Raw genomic sequence first — 20,521 nt, forward strand, 5'->3', positions numbered from 1 at the left:
ACTCGGCGGCGCCGGTGCGGCGGCGGGGCGGGCGGGGCGGGCGGCGGTGACGGCATCCGGCGGCGCCCGGCGGAGCGGCGGCCGTGCCGCGCCGCGCCGTGCCGGGCCGGGCTGCGCCGGGCCGAGCCGAGCCGGGCCGGGCCGGGCGGGGCCGTGCCGTGCTGAGCCCAGCGGCGCCGGGCCGAGCCGCGCGGAGCCGGTCGGTCGGTGCGGGGCCGGTCGGCGCGGCGCGGGGCGGGGCGGCGGGCGGCGCTGACAGCTGCTCGGCGTAAACAAGCGGCCTCGCCGGCCGCCCCGGCCGCCCCTGCCTGGGCCGGGCCCGGCTCCGGGGCGGGCGCTCCGGGCGCCCCGCGGCGTGACGCGGCGCCGCCGACAGACGGGCCCGGCCGCCGGCGGGACGGGAGCGGGCAGGCCGCGCGGTAAGGGCGCGGGGACGCGGCCGGGGACGGGCTTGCCCCGCCGGCGCCGGCGGTTTGACAGCTGGGGCGGCCCCAGCCGGGCGGGACCGCGGGCGGCGGCGGGGCCGGGGCCGGGCCTGGCCGAGGCGGCTGGTGGCGCCGCGGCCGTTGGGCAGCCCCGGGCTCGGGGCGCTGCTATCGGGGACGTGCGCGGCTCGGCGATCCTGGGCGGGTGCTCCCCGGCGCCGCGGGCTGGGCCGCCCCTGCGGGGCAAAGCCTGTCTGCCCGGTGGCACCCGGGACGCGGGGCTGCGGCCGCCCGGCGGCGGCGGGGGAGCGGGCTAGGGGGTAGGGGCCTGGGGCTGGTGGTGGGGCGGTCAGAGCGGCCGCTGCGGGAAGCCGAGGGCCAGGAGGGAGCCAGGCCTCGTCCCGTCGCACCGTGGGGCCAGCCCCGGCCTGGCCGCCCTCGCAGCCACCCGTGGTTCCGCTGCTGGAGCCGCCGCGGGGCCGCTGCCTCGGCCTCGGGACTGCCGTGTCGCTGCCGTGTGGCAGCTGGGCTCAGCTCGTGGGGAGGTGCTGGTATCCAGCAGCATTGGGAAGGATCCTGGCCGGCTGCTGCCCTGCGCGTGCCGGATGCGATCGGCAGCGTGCGCTCGTGGGACTGTGGGTGCGGAGCAGACAGCGTGGCCCCTGAGCTGGCAGGGACTTGCGTCCGCGCTCGTACCCCACCGTGCAGGCTGGCCTGCAGCAGCCCGGGGCTGTCCCTGCGCCTCTCCTTCCTCCTCCTGCTCCCAGGGCACGAGGCCAGAGATTTGCAGGCAGGACCGGGGCATGCAGCAGAGCTGCTGGGGTCTAGCGGGGAGGGAGTCAGCCCATCCGGCTCTGCTGGTGCAGCAGGCATGGAGTGCTGGGGCTGTGGAGGGCTGGGCTCTGCACCTCGAGGAGGGGGCCTGTTGCTGCCTTGTTCCCACAGCAGTCATTGCCGGGGAGCGGGGTGGCTCATGGCTCTGGGATCAGCAAGGTGGAGGAGACTGCCCTGCTCAGAGACCTGCGGAGGGGGCGAGGTGCTGGCACAGAGGCTGGCCGTGGCAGGCAGTGTCCCCTTGTGCTGTGCTTGCTGCATGGTAGCTTTTTCCCTTCCTTGGGGGGTCTGGGAGCCTTTCCCACTGAACTGTGATTTGGGCCCTGGCACGATCTGGGACCCAGGGCTCTGGTCCAGCCTCTGGCGGGTGCTCGTGGCTCCGGGTGCCTCAGCAGGGCAGCCGAGCCTGCAGCCGGCCGAGGTCTGGTCACTGAGGGGGAGCCGTAGCATGCCTGAATCGCAGCATTGTCTGTGCTGCAGCCTGCAGCGGGGTCTCAGGCGGCTGCCAGGAGCTGCTCTCCTCCCCTGGCAGTGCCACAGGCTCCCTGCTCGCTGTGGCCGCTGCTTGTCGGAGGGGGATGGGGCTCCTCTGGGCATTCCGGCTCTCACCTTTCCCGCTGTCTCTCAAACATGACCAGATATTTCAGGGTCCCTGTGGAGCTCCGTGCGTGGAGCTCACACTGGCACCGTCGTATCGTGGGCTTCTTTGCGCTTCCCGCTCTGCTCCCCACCTGCCTTCCCAGCTTCTTGTGTTTGCCCTCCAACACGGTGTGAGTTGTCCCCAGGCAGCCCTGCGTGCAGGTCCCTGGGTGCGTGCTGGAGGTGACGGCATGCCCCTTTTCCTGGTCCCTGTGCCAGTTTCCTTTCTGTTTTGGAGATGAGTCACACCGGTGTCACCATGTTGTGCTCTGGAGGAAGGGCAGAGCTGAGCTGCTGATGGTGACAGGCAGCACAGCGCTCGGCACTACTACCAGTCGATTGCCGACTGTGGAGGTGCTGGGGCCTGGGGCTCCACTATCCCTGGTTTTCCTCCATCCAGTCTCTCATTTAGCTGGGGTCCCTTGCACAGTGTCTGGGGGCATCTCCTCCAGTCTCCCCTGGCGACTGGAGAGGCAGGCTTCCCATCCTGGTTGCTCCCAGCTCCGTGCCCACCTAGGCCTGTTCAAGAAGGGGCTCCTGTCCGTTGCAGACCATGGCGACAGGAGGAACGGCTTGCCTTGCCTTGCCTCTCCCCTCCTTCGGTGCCCTTCTCCCCTCCCAGTTTGTCTCCCATGTCTCCCATGTTTGTAAGCACAGAGCCTAAGTACACATTGGGCAATAGGCAAGGTAAACAGCGGCTCTGTGCCAGGGCAGGCATGCCGGGGTGCCCTGTGGAGCCAGCTGCCGCCACGGCTCCTTGGGTCCCCAGGTCCTGCGTGGCTGTCCATGAGCCACGGTCGACAGTGGGCGCTGTGTGCTGAGGCCCCCTTGCCCGGTGCCGGAGCCGTGGCTTGGTCCGGCGGAGCCTGCCCTCCGTGGGTTTGAGGAGAGGCGCCCCGGGGCCTGACCACTCTTCCATCTCTCTGCAGATCGTGCTGCAGTCCCGGACAGTCTGTTCCTGCTGTCGCCCTCCAGCCTGGCTGTCGCGGGCTCGTCCCCATGCTCTCTTGGGCTGAGCGGGGTCCAGCGGGGCAGAGAGGCTGGTGCGCCTCGGGGTGCTAACGCAGGGAGGCCACTGGACCCGCTGCTCCCGGGACCCTCCTGCTCCCTAGCTAGAGGAACCCCGATACTCTGATGGATCTGAGGCCCTGCTCGCTGCTCCTGCTCTGGACTCTGGTGGTTGCCCTCACTCTCCTGGCCCAGGAGGTGCTGGCCCAGCGTATTTACACCAACACCTGGGCCGTGCTCGTTCCCGCAGGGCCCCAGGAGGCTGACAGACTGGCCAGGAAGCATGGATTCCTCAACCTGGGCCCGGTAAGTCCCCCGCTTCCCTTTCCCTGTGGAACCGGTGTCCTCTGCTGCAGTCTGGGCGGGCGCCGAGCTTCGCCCTGGAGCCGACGCGGGGGCTCCTCTTTCTGGCAGCAGGACCACTGCATTTGCGCCCGTTCACTGCAGCCTTCCAGCATCTGCTGCGTTGACTCAAGGGTGGTGATTAGCTGGATAGAGCTGGGGCCTCCCTCCACCAGCGGGACAGTCTGGTGGCATGGCACGGCACGGCATGGCACGCTCTGCCTGCTGGAGGGGGAAAGAGGAAAAGCCCATCACAGCGTGAGAAAATTGGGAGTCCTGTGCATTGGTGGAGGAGGGGAAGGCTCCCGGTTCCCGACGGTGCTCCCCGCAGCGAGCTGCTCCAGTGCAGCGTGGCCTTGGCTCAGCCGGGGCGGCAGCCGCACCTCCTGGGTGTCCCCAGAAGGCAGTCTGACAGCAGCCGCGTGTCCTTGGCCCTAAGCTGCCCTTCACAGAAGGTGTGTCAGCAGGTCCCCACTGCTCTCAGCTTTCTCTGTCCTCAGCCAGTGGAGGGACGGGGCAGTGCACACCACTGTGCTGGGCCGGCGCCTCCGTCACCCCCCTGGCAGCCGGGCAGGGAGAGCAGGGTGATGACGAAGGAACCAGGGCCCCTTGTGTTCCCCACGGTCCCAGCTGTTCCCAGCCTTGTCCCCAGCGCGAGGAGCTCCGCAGCGCTCTCCTCCTGGCAGCCTTGGCAGGGCCCAGCTCCCCTGTGCTCCAGGCCCCAGGCAGCTAGCTCCGCTTTCCTTGGCTGGCTGCAGGCCGTGCACTCGTTGGTAGCAAGGGTGCTCACAGGTCTGACTCCTGAGGCATCGGTGTGAAAGCCGGGCCTTGGCTGAGAGCTGCAGGGCCAGGCGGGCCAATGGCCGGGATCCTGCTTGCCAGCGTGATGCAGCCGGCAGGACGTGTCTCTGTTGGCAGGCTGCTTCTTGCAGAAAAGCGCTTCTTGATACCACTGTTGTAGCATGGTGCCAGCTGCCCCACGCTCTCGTCGCAGGCTGATCTGTGGGGCTTTTCTCGGCCCTGCGCCACGGGCAGGGCGCTGGCCCTGGGGTGCTGGCAGCAGATGGGGGCTTTGCTGATGGAGCTCGCGCCAGCATGGCTGCCGTGACCAAGGCGGGGGCCAAGGGGATTCCACAGGAGCGGGTGCAGCAGGGCTGGCCCAGAGGGATGCCCCCTAGCCCCCCGCAGGCACGGGGAGCTGGACTGGCCCTGCTCCAGCGAGGTGAGGCTGGCACTGGTGGAGCAGAGCCCCCGCATGGCTCTGCCAGCCCCCACTGGGCTGCCTGCATGCCTGGGGGTCTGTTGCCCCAAGCGCGGGGCACTGCTGCTGGGCTGGGCTGGGCTGGCTCTGCAGGAAGGAAGCCAGGGGCAGAATCCCAGAGGAAATTGCACAACTCAGGGCTGTGGTGTCAGGACCTCGCTGTGAGCGGCTGCCAGGGCGGGCGGGGAAGGTGGCTGCTGCTGGAGCTGGCGGGTGCCTTGTCCTGCCGCCTGAAAGGACCCCTGCGTGGGGTGGCGGGTATGCAGGTCTCTGAGGACAGGGAGCCCCAAGTCCACCAGGGCTTGTGCTGGAGGAGGGAGATCTGTGGGGGCCGGGGCCAGGCCCCACCGAGGGCGTCTGTGCTGCAAGGACAATGGGGCGGACTCATGCGGGTGTTGTCTGCATGGAAGAGTCTTAGAGCCGATGTCAGGGCAAAGGACGTGTCAGGCCAGGGCCGCTGCTGTGCAGAGAGGACCGGGAGAGCAGCCCAGGACACATCCCACGGGGCCTGGTCTCCGCTGAGCCCCTGGGAGTGGGGGACGGGGCTGAGGTGCCATCAGCCGGCTCCTGGCTGCCAGCAGCGTTTCCAATCATGCTGCGGTGCCGGGTCCCAGGGCCGAGGGGCACTGGGCTCTGCGGGCATGTCTCCATCGGCCTGGGGGTGCCCGTCATGCCCCAGGCTTCAGTGTAGAGCCGCGCAGGGCCCTGTGGCTTGGCGGGGAGCCCAGGCCTGTTTGGGATCCCTCCCTGTGAGCCATGGAGGTTCTCTGCCAGCTCTGCCCGGCAGCGCCCACCTTCTCCCTGCGCCGTTTGCTCTGCAGCCAGAGGCTGGCACCTCCCGGCGCTCCCAGCCCGCTGAGCTGCTGGCCAAGCAGCAGCGAGGCAGCACCTGCAGGCAGAGCCCTGGGGGCTGCAGCAGCTTGGGCTGTGGCAGGAGCTGCTGGTCTGGGCATGTCTTCTCCCACTCTGGAGCCCATCCCACTGTCTGTGCTGTGGGACAAGGCTTGGCTGGCCTGGGCAGCCCATTCCCGCAGAGGGGCTGTGGCGGCCCGGTGGGAAGAGCAGGGTTGGAAGGAGCTGGACTTTCCCTCCTGGGAGGTTTCTGGGCTGCTGTTGCTGGGGTGTGTGTGCCGCTGGGACAGGATGTGGCAGCCAGCCTGGAAGGGGTGGGACTGGGTGCTTCTGGCAGTGCCCCAGTGAGAGGCCCCCAGGGTCCTTATCTGAGAGGATCCTGGCCTCAGCGTGGGGTCTGGACACTGTCCTCAGAGGCGTGCTGTCCTGGCGTACTCCCGGCTCCACTGCTGCCTGTGGAGCCGGGGCGGGCGGGCAGTCCCCTGGGCCAGTGGTGCCTCCAGCAGAGAGGTGCCAGGACCCGCATCTGGTGCCAGTGGTCTTGAAGGGGACCCAAAGGACAGTGTTGGGGGGATGAGGATCAGAGGAGAGGGATGGATGTGGCAGTGAGGCGGGAGCGTGGTGGTTCATGCCACTGGGGCTGGTGCAGAGAAGGGGATGCAGACGCTGCCTGCCCCAGCTGGGGATGGGGAGCACCGGGGAAGGGCCCGGCTGCTGGTGCCGGCCTTGGGCTGCACTGGCAGGACAGTGGGGATGAGCAGCACCAGCCCAGGGAGGAGTGCTCTTACCTCCCATACCGCTGGGCTGCCGGTCCCTGCTAGCCCCTGCTGCCGCCCGACACATCGCCCTGCTCCTGGAGACGCAGATGGGAGCGCGGGCAGCCCGCTGGCCCTGGGGCTGGCCAAGGTGGCCGTGAGCTGTGGCAGGAGGTCGGGGCAGGAGCGGTGAGCTGGCACTGCTCTCTGTGAGATCAGCGCTGCCCGCCCCAGGGACGCACGGGGCTGCAGGGCTGCTCTGCCCTTGCCGAGGACAGGGACTGTGGGGATTAGGGTGGAAGCGTGTGGGCTGGCCGGCTCCTGGCTGCCACCGCAGTGTCTGTGCAGACCTAATCCAGTTGAATGACCAGGCAGAGCCGCGATCTGCTTGCAGGAACAATCAGAGCTCTGTCCTTACTGCTGGAGGGGGTGAGAGGGTGCTGTGGGAGGGCAGCGAGCCTGCAGCTCACTTTCCCCTCTGCCAGCCCGGTGCAGAGGCTTTTCACCTCGGCACCTCCCCAAATGCTCTGAGCTTCTGGGCGTCCCAGGCTGTACTGGGGGGACGTGGTGTGCTGCGGGGAACAGGCCCAGGTCTGTCCCCAGAGACTCTGCTGGTGCTGGAGGTGCAATGCTGCCCTAACAGGCAGGGCTGCAGCTCTGCAGCTGGCTGTGCCCTGCAGGGAAGGGGTGCAGAGCTGCAGGCTGAGTCCTGGCCTTTCCTCTGCCGGCCTTTCCTCCACCGGCCCAAGGCAGGAGGAGTGCCCAGCTACCACCGGCATTGAGGAGCGCAGCCCCACATCACAAGCACCACGTCTCGGGCAGCCGACATGGTCTGTGGCTTCCCTGGGTAACACCAGCTGGCGTGGCGTGGGGTTGATTTGCACACTGCATTGTCCCCTGTTGCAAGCTTGCTCCCCACCATGGTCCAAGGTCCAGGGGATGCACACAGAGAGGAGCGGGGCCTGAGCTGGCAGCCGGGGGCTTTGCCTGCCCCTTCCCTGGGGACTGATGTGTGCCGTCATGCTGCAAGCACCAGACTCCCCTGGTCATGGAGTGGTGGACACAAGTCCTGACTCCAGTGTTCGGCTCTTGCCATCCTGTGCCACTAGCGCTGGGCTGCCACGAGTCGAGTTCGTTCCCTTTCCTGCCCACGGAGCAGCTGTTGCACGGGGGACCGTGCCACGGGGGGAGCCCTATGGAGCAGAGCAATTCCCCTTCGGCGGGCAGGGACTTGGCCTGCCGGCACACAATTCCCCCCGGGCAGGGGTGGTGCAGGCCTGCCTCCAGGTGCTGGGGTGCATTTCCCTCGCCCCATGGAGCGCAGAGGGATGTCGGGTGAAGTGCATGACTTGGAGAGCTGCAGCCCAGATTTGCTGCTCCAGAGCTGAGGGTGCCGGTCAGCTGGGTGCACCTTTCCTCCCCTGCTCGGCTCCAGCTGGCTGCGTGGCTGGCCAGGGTGGCAGCACATCTGCAGAGCTCTGATAAGCTTGGGGAGGTTCGTCAACTGCAACCAAGCTGTTTTGCAGCAGCAGGGAGGGCGGCGGAGGGCAAGATGTCCTCTCCCTCGTGTTCCCGCAGCCCTTGCAGCCCAGCCCTGCAGGTGATGGTGCAGCCTGGGCAGCTGGATCCTGCCTGCGGCTGCAGCCCAGGCTTCGTGGCTTCCAGCAGGGCAGGGTGGGCACTCAGCCCCCTTCTCCCCAGTCCAGGCAGGCTGCTGGGCTGGAAGGCCCTTGTCAGCAGGGATGGGGCTGCCGCGACCAGGCCAGCCTCCGGGACGTGCAGAAGGGGATAAGGAAATGACTGGAGGGGGTTTGGGGTTTAAAAATAACTGGCTGCGTGGCTGCATGGCCTCTTGGCCCAGCTGGGCTGTGCTGGAGTCCCTGTCCTGCCCCAGCCCTGGCTGAGCTGTTCCCGCATGCATGGGAGCTGAGCCACAGCCAGTGCAGCACAGCTCCTCGGCTGGTGGCTGCGCCTGCCTGGGGTCGGACGCCTGCACGTCCCCTCACTTTGCTCTGCTGGAGCTGGCTGTGCCCCGAGGTAGAGTCTGGCACTGGGTGGGTGCTCCGGTGGGGCCCTGGCCTGTGTTGCGTGGGGAGAAGGGCTCTGCGAGTGGCCTGTCTGGAGGAGCAGAGGCTGGCCCAGACCCTCCCTGCCCTGGCTGGGGCCGCCTGGGGAGCAGGGTCTGGAGCCCCCCCGGTCCCCTCCCACCAGTAGCAGAGGGTGCTGTTTGGCTCAGGGAGAGGAAGGGCAGTTTTGTCTCCTGAGGTTGGTGCCTCTTCCAGGCTGGCTCCAAAAGGCCTGTCCCTGTCTGCTGCTGCTTGCTTGGGGCCTCTCTGCCAGGGCAGCAGCTTTGTTGGACAATTAGGGACTTACTGCCCTGCAAGGACCTGCGGGAAGGTGAGGTGGGCAGAGGCCACGTCACTGTGGCCCCAGGGTCTCCCCAGCTGCCTTGTCACCAGCTGCCACAGCCTCTCGCAGGAGGTCCTGCACTGTGTACCAGCAGCCGCTCTGGAGTGGGCGGCCCAGCCTGCCTGTGGCAGCCCCAGGGCTTCGGATTGCAGGTGGGGAGACAGGGAATCGGGGAGACTGGGCTCTCAAGTCCATCCTGCTCCTTTCTCTGTTGCAGATCTTTGGTGACTATTACCACTTCCGGCACAGCGGCGTGGTGAAGCGTTCCCTCTCGCCCCACCAGCCCTGGCACAGCCATTTAGCCAGGGAACCGCAGGTACATGCAGCGGGGGGGCCCTGTATGCCATGTGCGGGGGCCTGGCTTTGCTCCTGGGCACTTCATACTGGTATGTGAGCCAGCACTGGGCACAGGACAGGGCTGAGCTGCCTTGAACCATCCCCTGGCATCGAGACCCGTGGCAGAGCTGGGTGGGAGCCCGGCACGTGGCTAGCAAGGGCAGGGGGTCAGTGGAGCCGGCGTCACCGTCCTGTGGGCTGCTGTGATCCCAGGGTACGGGGCAGCCTCGGCTCCCTGGAGGGCTCGCTATCCTTGTACGCGGGCAAGGTGTGCACGGCGGTGCTGGCAGTGCCAGATCCCAGCATGGCGGTGCGGCGGGGCTGCCGTGATCTCCGTCTCCTGGCTCCAGCCCAGGGGCCTAGCACGCTGGCAGCGCAGTGGGGCGTGCAGCACGTCGCGGCAGCTGGCAGGCTCTCGGCAGCCCACTGCTCGGCAGAGCTCTGTGCTCTGACCTGCCTGCTCTGCTGGAGCGGAGCCTGTTGCGGGATGCCCGGTGCTGCTGCCCTGGCATGGCTGGGCAGGGGAGGCCAGGAGGGATGGTCTGGGTGCTGCGGCACCTCTGGCGGGGGCAGATGGTCTGCCAGCCCAGGGCTGGCTGCAAGCTCCCCAGGGAGACCCACTCTGGGCAGGGTGCTGACTGAGGGGCAGGGGGCCCGGGGAGCTGCTGGCATGGGTGCGAGCTGCTGAGGGGGCAGGCAGGGGCAGCAGGGGAGCCCCACGCCCTCTCTGTCCCCAGGTGCAGTGGCTGGAGCAACAGGTGGCGAAGCGCAGGACCAAGCGAGACGTTTTCATGGAGCCCACGGACCCCAAGTTCCCGCAGCAGTGGTACCTGGTGAGTGCCGGGCGGGGGCTGCGCGCTGCTGGGCGAGGAGGGGAGCCGCGCAGTCGTGACAGCAAGTTCTGGGGACGCGGCACCTGAGGGACGGCTCTCAGGTGGCTGCTGAGGAGGGGAGGAGGAAGGCCTGAGGCAGCCGCCTGGTGCTGTGGGTCCCGGGACACCCCAGGGGAGAGGCCGTGCTCATGGAGCTGCAGCTCCCTGCTGGGGCACTGGCAGGGCTGGAGAGAGCCTGAGGCTGGACTAGTGGGGAGCAGCCTTTTGCCTGGCCCAGGAACGTGGTCTGTGCCTGTGCCTGTCTGTGTTGTCAAGCTCGGGCACAAGCCTGATCTCTGCAAAGGGAGCCATGTTTATGGGGCCCAAGCACAGTCTGGGGCTCAGCCTCCTTTTGGAGTGGCCCTCCTTGGGCAGCCGTGCCCAGCCCTCTGTGCCCAGGTCCCCCGGGGTTTCCTCATCCCCATGCCACAGCAGTGCAGGGTGAAGGCTGCCTCTTGCCCGCCCTTACCTGGGAGGGATCTGGGCACGCCCCCGCTGCAGTGTCAGCAACTGGGCGCAGCTCCTATTGCCACGGCTTCTCTCTGCAGTACAACACGAACCAGCGGGACCTGAATGTGCGTCAGGCCTGGGAGCAGGGCTACACAGGCAAGGGCATTGTGGTTTCCATCCTGGATGATGGCATTGAGAAGAACCACCCTGACCTGGAGGGCAACTATGTAAGCATGGGGTGATGCCGCAGGGCGGTGTGCCACAGGAGCCTGTCCGGGCGGCTGCATCCACTCGGTGCAGCCCCAGAGCTGCGTGGCACAGGGCTCGTGCCTGCCGTGGCAGGTCACAGAGGAAAGTGATGGTGGTGGGGCTGGAGCCTGCCCCCACTGCTCAGCCCAGCCTCACAGACGTGGAACACAGGCGTGGCCCCATGGCGGTGGGGCTCGGTGGGCAAGGTAGGTGGTCTGTAATGGCCAGATCTGTCTTCCAGGATCCAGGGGCGAGCTTTGATGTCAATGACCAGGACCCAGACCCACAGCCCCGTTACACACAGATGAATGACAACAGGTGAGGCAGGAGGCAGAGGCGAGGGCGGCAGAGGCGAGGGCAGCAGAGCCCGGCCGCGGCAGGGACTCAGCAGCAGCACCAGCCCTCACGGACTGCGGGAGGGGTGCAGGGGTGACGGCATGCTTCTGCGCCACAGAGAAACCCTCTGCTTTCCTTTCTGATGTGAGCAGCATCCTTTGGGGCTGCCCAACGCCAGTGCAGGCTGTTCAGTCTACCCTGCTCCAGAGTGGGAGGGTAGGCGGAGGAGCCCTGTGGGGCCTTTGTTGGCCACCGGGTTCGGGAGGGATGGGAGGCAACCTGGGCACTGGTCCCTCCACTTGCGGCTGGTGCCCAGCCCGGTGCTCCTTGTGCCCCATCTGAGCACACTTGGTCCTGTTTCGACTGCAGACACGGCACGCGCTGCGCCGGGGAAGTTGCTGCCGTGGCAAACAACGGGATCTGTGGTGTCGGCGTGGCTTACAACGCCAGGATTGGAGGTGGGTGCCACCCTGCCCTGTGCCGAGAGCAAAGCCTGCGCTGGGCTCTGCAGGTGCCTCGTGGCCGGAGGAGCAGGCTGTGCCGGGGATCTTGGCACTGCTGGCCAGGGTAGCCCTGTGATGGCCCGTGGCATGGGGCAGCAGTAGCGGATGGAGGGCTCTCGCCAGTGGCACCACTGTCCTGCGGCACGCGGCCACCCTGCCCCATCCAGTCGCCCGTGACGTCTGCTCTCTGGCCCTAGGGGTGCGCATGCTGGATGGGGAGGTGACTGATGCAGTGGAGGCCCATTCCCTGGGCCTCAATCCCAACCACATCCACATCTACAGTGCCAGCTGGGGCCCCGAGGACGACGGCAAGACTGTGGATGGCCCGGCCCGGCTGGCAGAAGAGGCTTTCTTCCGAGGGGTCAGCCAGGTGAGCAGGAGAGTTTGCCGGGGGAGCGCCAGCTAAGCTCCTGCCCCTTCACCCAGGTCTCTCTTGCTCTGCCTGCCCTGGTCATTGTCCCGGCCCTCCTGTGATGAGCTGTCTTCCAGCCCATCTCCAGGATCAGGCTCTGTTGGTTTTTCCTGTTCTTCCTGCGTCAGCTCTGAGTCAGGGCTCCTCCCATGCAGGGTGCTTATCTCGCTTTTCTGAACAACCCTGTCCTCCCTGCTCGGAGGGCTCTCGCAAGCCCCATGCCAGGATGGTCTCTCCTCACTCTCTGAAGCCCTGTGCTGGTTCCTGCCTCATTTCATGCCAGCCACTCGCCCTCGCTTCCTCCGCCTGTCCTCGCGCTGCTGTCCCCGTGTGCGCTCAGTGCAGCCTGTGCCTTGGCGTGGCCATGGTGCAGCCTGTGTGGTTCAGCTGTGCCCCGTGTTCCGCCTAGGATTCCCTGCACAGAGAAACGCAAGGCGTGCTGGCAAACCCGCCCCGCTGTGCCACGCTAGCTCTGTCACACATGCTGTGAGTGGAGCTGTGGCTTTTGGGTGCCGAGCAGCCAGCTGGGACTGCTCTGCTGCGCTCCCGCAGCGCTGCCAGGCAGCTGCAAATCCCACAGAGGCCGAGTCAGCCTGTGTGATTTCCAAGCGAAAAAAGACATCAGTTCTTGGAAGCCCTGCTTTGTTAGGGCCTCCTGCTGCCCAGTGCCTTACCTGCTGGGGCAGCCTCTGCAGAGCTGCCTCCGCATCTCCATAGGCATGGTGGTGGTGAGGGATGGGGGTGCCGGGCGCCCAAGCTGGCAGGCTGACTGGTGGCATCCTGCTGTCCCCCAGTGTCCCAGCTGCATCTGCTCAGTCTTTCCCACTAAGGCTGCAAGAGCCCTGGGGCCAGCACCGTCCCCTCGTCCCTGGCTCCGGCCTGGGCCTTCCCGACCTGCAGCAGCGCAGGTGACGCCAGTGCTGGCCCTCACCCTGCCTCTGTTGCTAGGGCCGAGGGGGGCTGGGCTCCATCTTCGTCTGGGCGTCCGGGAACGGGGGCCGCGAGCACGACAGCTGCAACTGTGACGGTTACACCAACAGCATCTACACGCTGTCCATCAGCAGCACCACGCAGTACGGTAACGTGCCCTGGTACAGCGAAGCCTGCTCCTCCACCCTCGCCACCACCTACAGCAGCGGCAACCAGAACGAGAAGCAGATTGTGAGTTGGGGCTGTCGGTGTCTGCTCACAGGGGTGGCACTTGCTGTGCCGTGGGCGTCCCTCTTGGAGCTGAGGCGGCTGCGGTGCTGGGAGCAGGGCTGGCCCCGCTCTGCCACACTGCCACTCTCCGGGTCGCTTCCAGGGCTCTGTCTCGTGAATTCAGGGCTTCTGGAGAGAAGCTCGTGAGCTGCCCCAGGAGCGGTGGCTCTGCCTCACCTCCCAATGCCCTCGTGGGGACACAAGCCCCTGAGCCGGCTCCTGGACTTGGCTCGTGCCCGCAGCACCTCCTACCCCGGCACTCTTCCTTGCAGGTGACAACTGACCTCAGACAGAAATGCACCGAATCGCACACAGGAACATCAGCCTCGGCGCCCCTGGCCGCTGGCATCATCGCCCTCGCCCTGGAAGCCAAGTAAGGGCAGGCACAGAGCGGAGCTGGGCTGGGGCGGCCGTGCAATCCCCGCAAGGCAGCAGCGCCCGGGCACAGACCTGCCTGGGGCCAGGAGGAGCAGGGCGCTGGTACCTGAGCCCCGTGTCTCCCTGCAGCAAGAACCTGACCTGGCGGGACATGCAGCATCTGGTGGTGCAGACGTCGAAGCCGGCTCACCTCAACGCCAACGACTGGGTCACCAATGGTGTGGGCCGCAAAGGTACTGGGGTGCTGGGGATGGAGCAGGGTCTCCCGTTCCCGCAAGCACTGCTAGCCGGGGGGTGCTGGGGCAGAGCACCCTGGCAGCCCCGGGGGGCAAAGGAGGCAGGAGGCCCCGGTGAGCCGTGCAGCACAGCTGGGCACACGTCCCCTCTGGGAGTGGCACTGACCCCCTCTCTGTCCACAGTCAGCCACTCCTACGGCTATGGCCTGCTGGACGCCGGGGCCATGGTGAGCCTGGCCAAGAACTGGACCACCGTGGGACCTCAGAGGAAATGCGTCATCGACGTCCTTACGGAGCCGAAGTAAGGGCTGGTGAGCCCAGGAGGGCATCGCCCAGTGTCCAGCCCGCACATGGCCCTGTGCAGGAGCCCGGGCACCTCTGGATCCAGGGCGGGGAGTGGGGAGGATCTCCAGGGCTGAGCTTCCCCCAAGACTCTGGATCATGCTCCTGAGGGAGCTTGGGGAGAGCCGGAAAAGCCACCTTCATCTGTCCAGGGCCGTCATCGACTGCTGAGCCTGCCTGCTCCTGCTGGGGCTCAGCTGGGTGCGGCGGGGATGCGCGCAGGCTGGGGCACTGCGGTTTGGGAGCAGCCAGCACGAGTCATCCCCAGACAGAGGGGCTTTTCAGGGGTCAGACAGAAGCTCCTTTTACTCCCGCTTGGCCGCTGTTGCCGCAGCGCAGCGTGTGCCGAGTCTCGTGTGCGGCCGGGGTGCTCCCCGGGGGCTCTTGGGGTGTATTGCGGGGGGCGTCCCTGGGCATGGAGGAAGCCAGGGCTGGGCCCTGCCTCTGCCTGCTGCCCTGCCTGTCCAGAGCGGGCACTCCTTTTACCAGCATCCTGTGCTGGCACCAGGGCTGGCGCCATGGGCGGCTGCGAAGGGGCAGCCGCACACGAGCAGTGGGATGGGGACGGCTGTGCCCATCCCGTCCCTGGCTGCGCCGCGCAGGGTGGAGCCAGCCCCGTGGCGGGTGAAGAAAGGGCCCATTCAGGGCTGGCAGAGAGTGGCGGCTGGGGAGGCGGCACCAGGCAGCGCGTGCTTGGCAGAGCAAACCCCCCCTCACCCGGGAACTGGGGCAGGCCCATGCGGGCAAGGCTGAGCGCTGCCCAGGCCATCTGCTGCCTGCACCCTGTCCACAGATGGAGAGGAGGCACCAGCCTCTGCGGGGTTGCCTCAGGCTCCATCTGGCCTGGGGCACAGCGCCCGGTTCCTGGGACAGCCGCAAAGCCCCGCAGTGGGGAGCGGGGATCAGGGCGCCCTGTTGCGTGCCCCTGAGCTGGGACTGGGCTCACTCTTGCCTGTCCTCGTCAGGGACATCGGGAAACGCCTGGAGGTGCGGCGGAAGGTGGACGCCTGCCTGGGAAAAGCCAACTACATCAGCCGGCTGGAGCACGCGCAGGCCAGGCTGACGCTATCCTACAACCGACGGGGGGACTTGGCCATCCACCTCGTCAGTCCCATGGGCACCCGCTCCACCCTCCTGGCCGCCAGGTAGGTACCGGGCTGCAGGGTGCCCCGGGGCTGGCACAAGTGGGTTTGCAGGACGCTGGCACCCACCTCTCGCCCCCCATCTCCCAGGCCCCACGACTTCTCGGCTGACGGCTTCAATGACTGGGCCTTCATGACGACGCACTCGTGGGATGAGGACCCCTCCGGGGAATGGGTGCTGGAGATCGAGAACACCAGCGATGCCAACAACTACGGTAGAGCTGGACCAGCTTCGCCCCCACCACTGCCTCCCTCTGAGCCCCGGGTGGGAGTGGCAGCAGCACAGGTCCCTGGCGTCCCCCCAGTGCCCCTGAGCAGAGGGGCCAGCAACACCTCGGATGCTTTGCAGTGACCTGGCTGGGGAGAGGCTGGAGCTGGGCATGCGGAGAGGGGATGCAGCTGCTCTGGGGCAGCAGGTGACCCCCATGCCAGCTGGCCTGGCCCCCCACCCTGCCCTGTGGGCAGCCCTGCACAGGGGCATGGTCCCACGTCAGGCGCTCTTCCAGGTGGTGGGCACAGCCCCACTGTCCCCTGACAGCCCATGGCAGGGACCAGTGCAAGCCCCCACAGGCCGTGCCTGTCCTGAGCGTGGGCGGTCCCTCGGGCGCGTTGGTGGTCCTTACCCTCTGTCGTTGCAGGCACGCTGACCAAGTTCACGCTCGTGCTGTACGGGACAGCCACTGACTCCCCAAGCCTCTCCAACCAGCTGGAGAGCAGCGGCTGCAAGACCCTGACCCCCAGCCAGACCTGCGTGGGTGAGTGCAGGGCCTGCGGGGAGGGGACGGGGGCACGGGGTGCAGGTGGCCCCCCACCTGCGCTGACCCTGCCTTTCCCGCAGTGTGCGAGGAGGGGTACTACCTTCACCAGAAGAGCTGTCTGAAGCGCTGCCCTCCTGGCTTCGCGCCTGGTGTCCAGAGCACGCACTACAACCTGGACAATAGTGTGGAGCCCATTGCACCCCATCTCTGCCTGCCCTGCCACCCGTCCTGTGCCACCTGTGCGGGGCCCGGCCCCAACCAGTGCCTGACCTGCCCTGCGCACTCCCACTTCAGCAACCTGGACCTCTCCTGCTCCCACCAGACGCAGAGCAGCCGTGCGTCCCCTGCCCTGGCGGATGGCAAGGGGCTGGCCGAGGCCCCCCCTCCAGCCAACCTGCCTGTCCTCATCGCCAGCCTCAGCTGTGTCCTCATCGTTGTCATCTTCGTCACCATCTTCCTGGTGCTGCAGGCGCGCTCAGGCTTCAGCCTGCGGGGCGTAAAAGTCTACGCCCTGGACAGCGGGATCATCTCCTACAAGGGGCTCCCCTCCGACATCTGGCAGGAGGAGGGCCCCTCTGAGTCGGACGGTGAGGAATACGAGGCCCACAATGAGAGGACTGCCTTCATCAGAGACCAAAGTGCCCTTTGATGAGCCCTCCCGCCCCTCCCTCCTCCCTGCCCAGCACTGCAGGGCCGGGGCAGGTGAGGCCGAGGGGCCCTGAACTCTGCCCCCGTCCCCTTCCCGCACTGCAGCAGCCTGGGGCTCCCCACCCGCCGGCACCGTCCCTCGGCCCTGGCCTGGGCTGCCGGGCATGGCCCTACCGACACCGTCCCCAGTTCAGCACCGTCCAAGTCTTGGACCATCTCTCTTGGCCCCGCATCCATGCTGTACCCCACGCTGTGGTGTTTGATGGCAGCGGGGTCCCTGGCGCTCACTGGCCCTGCGCTGGCAGCTGTGTCCCCTGCCCTGGGCGGCTGCTGCTGGGCGTCTCACAAGTCCCCCAGGGTGGGCAGCATGTGGGGTCCCAGGATTGTCTTTGCTCAGGCTGGGCTGGCCGGGGCAGGGGCGGCTCTGAGCCCAGCCCATGGCATGGCATCCCCCTGCCCCTGCTGCCCTTGGCACCTGCTGGGCCTCTGCCTGCATCCCTGGCTTGGCCCGCTGCGTGCTGGCTCCCCGCCACCTCCTGAGGGCCTGTCTGCCTACACCCGTGCCCTTTAACAGCAATAATGGCCAGGCCTCAGCCTCTGCTGCCTGCTTGCCTGCTGCCTGCCCGTCCCACCATGGCTGCAGCTGCCTGCAGTGTGGACAGGAGCCCCCCTGCACCGGAGAGCATGGGGCAGGGCAGCGCCTTCCCTTGTGCCCGAGGCTCAGCCCCCAGCGTGGGCAGAGACCCCCTTGCACAGACCCTGTCCTGCGGGCTGCCCTGGGCCCCCTCATGTTTTGTCCCTGGGCAGGGCTGTGCGCGCTGCTGGCCAGGGCAGTGGGGCAGTGCCGGTGCCTGCGTTGCCCCGGCTCTGCCTGCACCCTGCCTGTGCTGGGCAGAGCCTGGCGTCCCTGCAGCCCCAGCCCCCAGCATGCCCCTGCCCCCCGACGTGCCTTGCCCCCACTTGGTGACAATCCGTTCTGCTCCCTGCCGGAGCCCCCTCCCAGCGCCTGCCCTTGCTGCCCCTTCCCCGCGGGCTGGGGGCCGGTGCTGCGAGCCTCTTCACCGTCCGCTGCCGCACATGGGGGCCATGGCATGGGCTCCCACCCGCCCCGTGCCAGCACCAGCCCCGGCCCGCTGCGGACAGAGCTGCCGGACAGGGGCCACAGGACTATTTTTCTATAATAACTTTTTGGTGCACAGTAATTTTTTCTTGTAATTTAATCAGCCGGGAGCTGCCTCCTGAGCCTGTTTTTAATTTAATGGATGTGGATATAACGCTAGAGAGACTGAGTTATTAAATGTTCAGAACTATGCAAACCAGCTCCGCTGCCTGTGCTCTGTGTGCCACGACCACGGGTGGCCCCGGCCAGGGCTCAGGGCGGAAAGGCGCAGGGCCCACGAGGCACCCAGATCTGCTCCGCAGCCGCAGGAGGGGGCCTGGGGCCCTGCCTGCAGCTGGGGCAGGGGCACCTTGCTGGGGTGTGTGCCTGCTGTGCTGCCTGCTGTAGTGTGGCTGTGGGAGCCTGCAGTGCCGGGTCCCCCGCAGCCCCTGGCTAGCACAGAGAAGCCCCCTGGGAGGTAAAGAGCCCCCCAGAGCCAGGGGCTGCCCTGCCCAGGCTGCAGGCAGGAGCGGGTGCCAGACAGGGGCTGCTGTTCAGGGATGCGGTGAGGACTCAGCACCCAGGCAGGGACCAGCCCCCTCACCTGAGCGATGGGAAGCAGCTGCTTATCGGGAACCCGCAGAGAGGGGAGCTAATTCAGGAACCGGCTGTGGTGGGTGGAGGGCGGGGGCAAAAGCCTGGGGGAGCTTGCACCCCTTTCCCACAGCGTGCAGGCTGAGCCCCCTCCACTGCAGCCTGGGGACCAGCTGAGCTCGCACACTGCAGCCCCTGTGTCCCGCACCACCCTGCAGCCAGAGCACAATGCCTACAGGGCAGCGCTGGGGCAGGGACAGCCGCGCCACTCACACCACGACCAAGCCCCAGGCAGAGCCTGCCCCAGCCCCACCGAGCCCCCTGCAGGGTCCTGGCCCCCCAGAAGGGTCTGTTGGGGCTGCACTTGCTCGCAGAGGCAGCTCCTTTCTGCAGAGCCTCTCGGCCTCGCTGCACGCTTGGCCACAGTGGTTTCCTGTGGTCTGGAGTGAGCTCCCTGCAGCGTGCAGGCGACTGCAGACACTTCTCAGCCGGCTCTTCCTTTTCTCACGAGGCCGGGCTAGGGGCAGGTCCCTGCTGCCCCTCGGCTGAGGGCTGCATGGGCCCAAGCTGGCAGCTTGTGGGCTGGGGGCAGCTGGGCGCTGCGGGCGGGCTGCACCCATCGGGTGCTGCAGCAACGGCTCCCACCGGGGAGCGGGGAGAGGCCGCAGCTCCACCAGGCTCGGCAGGCTGTGGGACGGTGGACGGAGGATGTGAAACTGGGAGAGCTGTGGTGTGGCCCACAGCAGCCTTCCTGCTGCCTGCAGTGGTTGGGGCTTTCAGGGAAGGAGAGCTTCTGCACTTGCCATCGCACCCGGAGCCTTGCAGCACAGTCGTGACCGGCCTGGCACTGCAGGGGGGGCAGCCCCCCAGCCCCCAGGCTCAGATGCCTCCCACCAGAGATGCCCGGTGTCCCTGGTGCAGCCCAGTGCAGGTGGGGAGGAGGCCTGCGCTGCTTGGGAGGTGCCAGGGGATGCTGGAGGGATGCTGGGGGTGGGGAGAAGCGGCCCCTCAGCCCGACTTGCAAAACACTTGCTAAGCTTGTGACAATGCTGCGAGTGTCTCTGGAGCCAGTGGGGCACGCGGACGCTGCCAGTGGGACCCGCAGCTCAGGCAGAAATAAAACTATTCCTGGGCAGGCTCCAGGGCCGGGGCAGAGGGGGCTGGCAGCAGGCTGGCATCTGCTGCGGGCCGGGGCAGCTGCAGCGCTGATGCTAGCAGAGCTGCTCTCACCCTCAAATGTGCTGTGAAAATTACTGTTTCCAGGGCACCTGGCACTGGTGGTGCCAGGGAGCATCAGCAGCACTGAGTGCTCCGGCCAGCTGAAGGGGGCACAGGGAAAGCAGACCCCCCGTCCCGGCAGGCAGGATTCTGTGGGGATGGGCAGGCAGGGACCCCCAGCAGGCAGGACCCCGTGGGGACTAGGGCCAGTTACAGGGTGACCAGCGCGTGGGCGACAGGACCCTGGCAGCACGTGTCAGCTCTTGAACTGCTCAACTGGGCAGGTGGCAAATGGGGCATTAACCAGGCTTCTCTCGCCCGGGGAGGCCGCGCGGGGATTTGACTCTGGGTGGGGATTTGTGTTGCTCAGCACAGAAGCCTCCTGCGCTTGCGGGAGTGCTGCTTGGGGTTGCTGCCCTGGCCATGCTGTGCCATGCTGTGCTGTGCCGTGCCATTGTGCTGCTCTTTGACGTGACCACCCGGGCATCGCTCACCCATGGGAAGGCGAGTCAGCAAAACTCCCGTCTGACACGCTTTTTCCCCCAACTTCCTCTCAAAGTGCAATCAGCTCGGCTGTGTCCTGCAGGTGACCGTGATGCCCCTCTGGGGCTGGAGCTTCCCTGCCAGGCACAGGAGGGGGGCTCAGCACAAACTGCCCAGGAGGCGGCCAGGCCGAGCCAAGCAGAGCTAAGCCGGGCTGTGCCAGTGATGGGGACACATATGGCGGTGCTGGCCGGAGGTGGCGGCAGCTGCCCCTGTGATGTGGCTGCCAGGGCTGAGCGGTCCCACCGTGGCACCAGTGAAGCACTTTGAGGAGGGGAGCCCTGGGGCTGCCTCAGGGAGCGGGGTCCCAGCCATGTGGGTGCAGGCTGGCACCGAGGGCTGGGGCACAGCTCCATGGGTGCCTGCACGGTGGCTGCTCTGTCCTGTGGCCTTTCACGGTCACAAGGGCCAGGCTCGGGGGTGGTGACAGAATGCAGGGCTGCACAGAGCCCTGGGGACCCCCCAGGTACCCCCCAGTCCCTGCAGCCTCTTGGGGAAGCAGGGGCACGGAGAGGGGCTGGGGGACAGGCAGGACCGGGCATGGCTGATTGGGCTTTGCTGGGTGAAACCCCTGCGGGGCCAGGGCTGAGTCCAGGCTCCACAGGGGCGGTGGACCACAGCCGGGGTGAGGAAGAGCCCTGGGCTCCTGCAGGGCCGGATCCTGCCAGTGCCAGGCCCTG

The 20,521-nt window shown here is 67.3% G+C and overlaps 1 protein-coding gene across 4 annotated transcripts; it reads left to right on the forward strand.

Moving 5' to 3' along the window:
* Positions 1 to 321: 321 nt before the first annotated feature.
* Positions 322 to 17,706, forward strand: FURIN (furin, paired basic amino acid cleaving enzyme). Of its 4 annotated transcripts, XM_075159595.1 has the most exons (16): positions 322 to 419; positions 2,828 to 3,212; positions 8,743 to 8,841; positions 9,599 to 9,694; positions 10,282 to 10,410; positions 10,674 to 10,750; positions 11,138 to 11,226; positions 11,469 to 11,641; positions 12,632 to 12,844; positions 13,156 to 13,256; positions 13,391 to 13,494; positions 13,681 to 13,798; positions 14,805 to 14,984; positions 15,072 to 15,196; positions 15,620 to 15,736; positions 15,820 to 17,706. In XM_075159595.1, the coding sequence occupies exons 2-16, from the start codon at positions 3,033 to 3,035 to the stop codon at positions 16,386 to 16,388; spliced, it is 2,370 nt and encodes a 789-aa protein (XP_075015696.1). In that variant the 5' UTR covers positions 322 to 419; positions 2,828 to 3,032; the 3' UTR covers positions 16,389 to 17,706. The 4 variants fall into 4 exon arrangements, 3 of the variants coding, with proteins under 3 accessions (XP_075015696.1, XP_075015697.1, XP_075015698.1); XR_012675134.1 differs by lacking the exon at positions 15,820 to 17,706 and having other exon boundaries at positions 15,072 to 15,397; positions 15,620 to 15,695; XM_075159596.1 differs by lacking the exon at positions 8,743 to 8,841.
* The last annotated feature ends 2,815 nt before the right edge of the window (positions 17,707 to 20,521 follow it).

Source organism: Calonectris borealis, chromosome 11, assembly GCF_964195595.1.
Source record: "Calonectris borealis chromosome 11, bCalBor7.hap1.2, whole genome shotgun sequence".
Lineage (NCBI taxonomy): Eukaryota > Metazoa > Chordata > Aves > Procellariiformes > Procellariidae > Calonectris > Calonectris borealis.

Excerpts from the sequence above, each read along its gene's own strand:
- FURIN (XM_075159595.1), top strand. The coding sequence starts at position 3,033 with ATGGATCTGAGGCCCTGCTCGCTGCTCCTGCTCTGGACTCTGGTGGTT. Across the intron at positions 3,213-8,742 it reads GATTCCTCAACCTGGGCCCG|ATCTTTGGTGACTATTACCA; the intron begins GTAAGTCCCCCG and ends TCTCTGTTGCAG. Across the intron at positions 13,799-14,804 it reads GACGTCCTTACGGAGCCGAA|GGACATCGGGAAACGCCTGG; the intron begins GTAAGGGCTGGT and ends TGTCCTCGTCAG.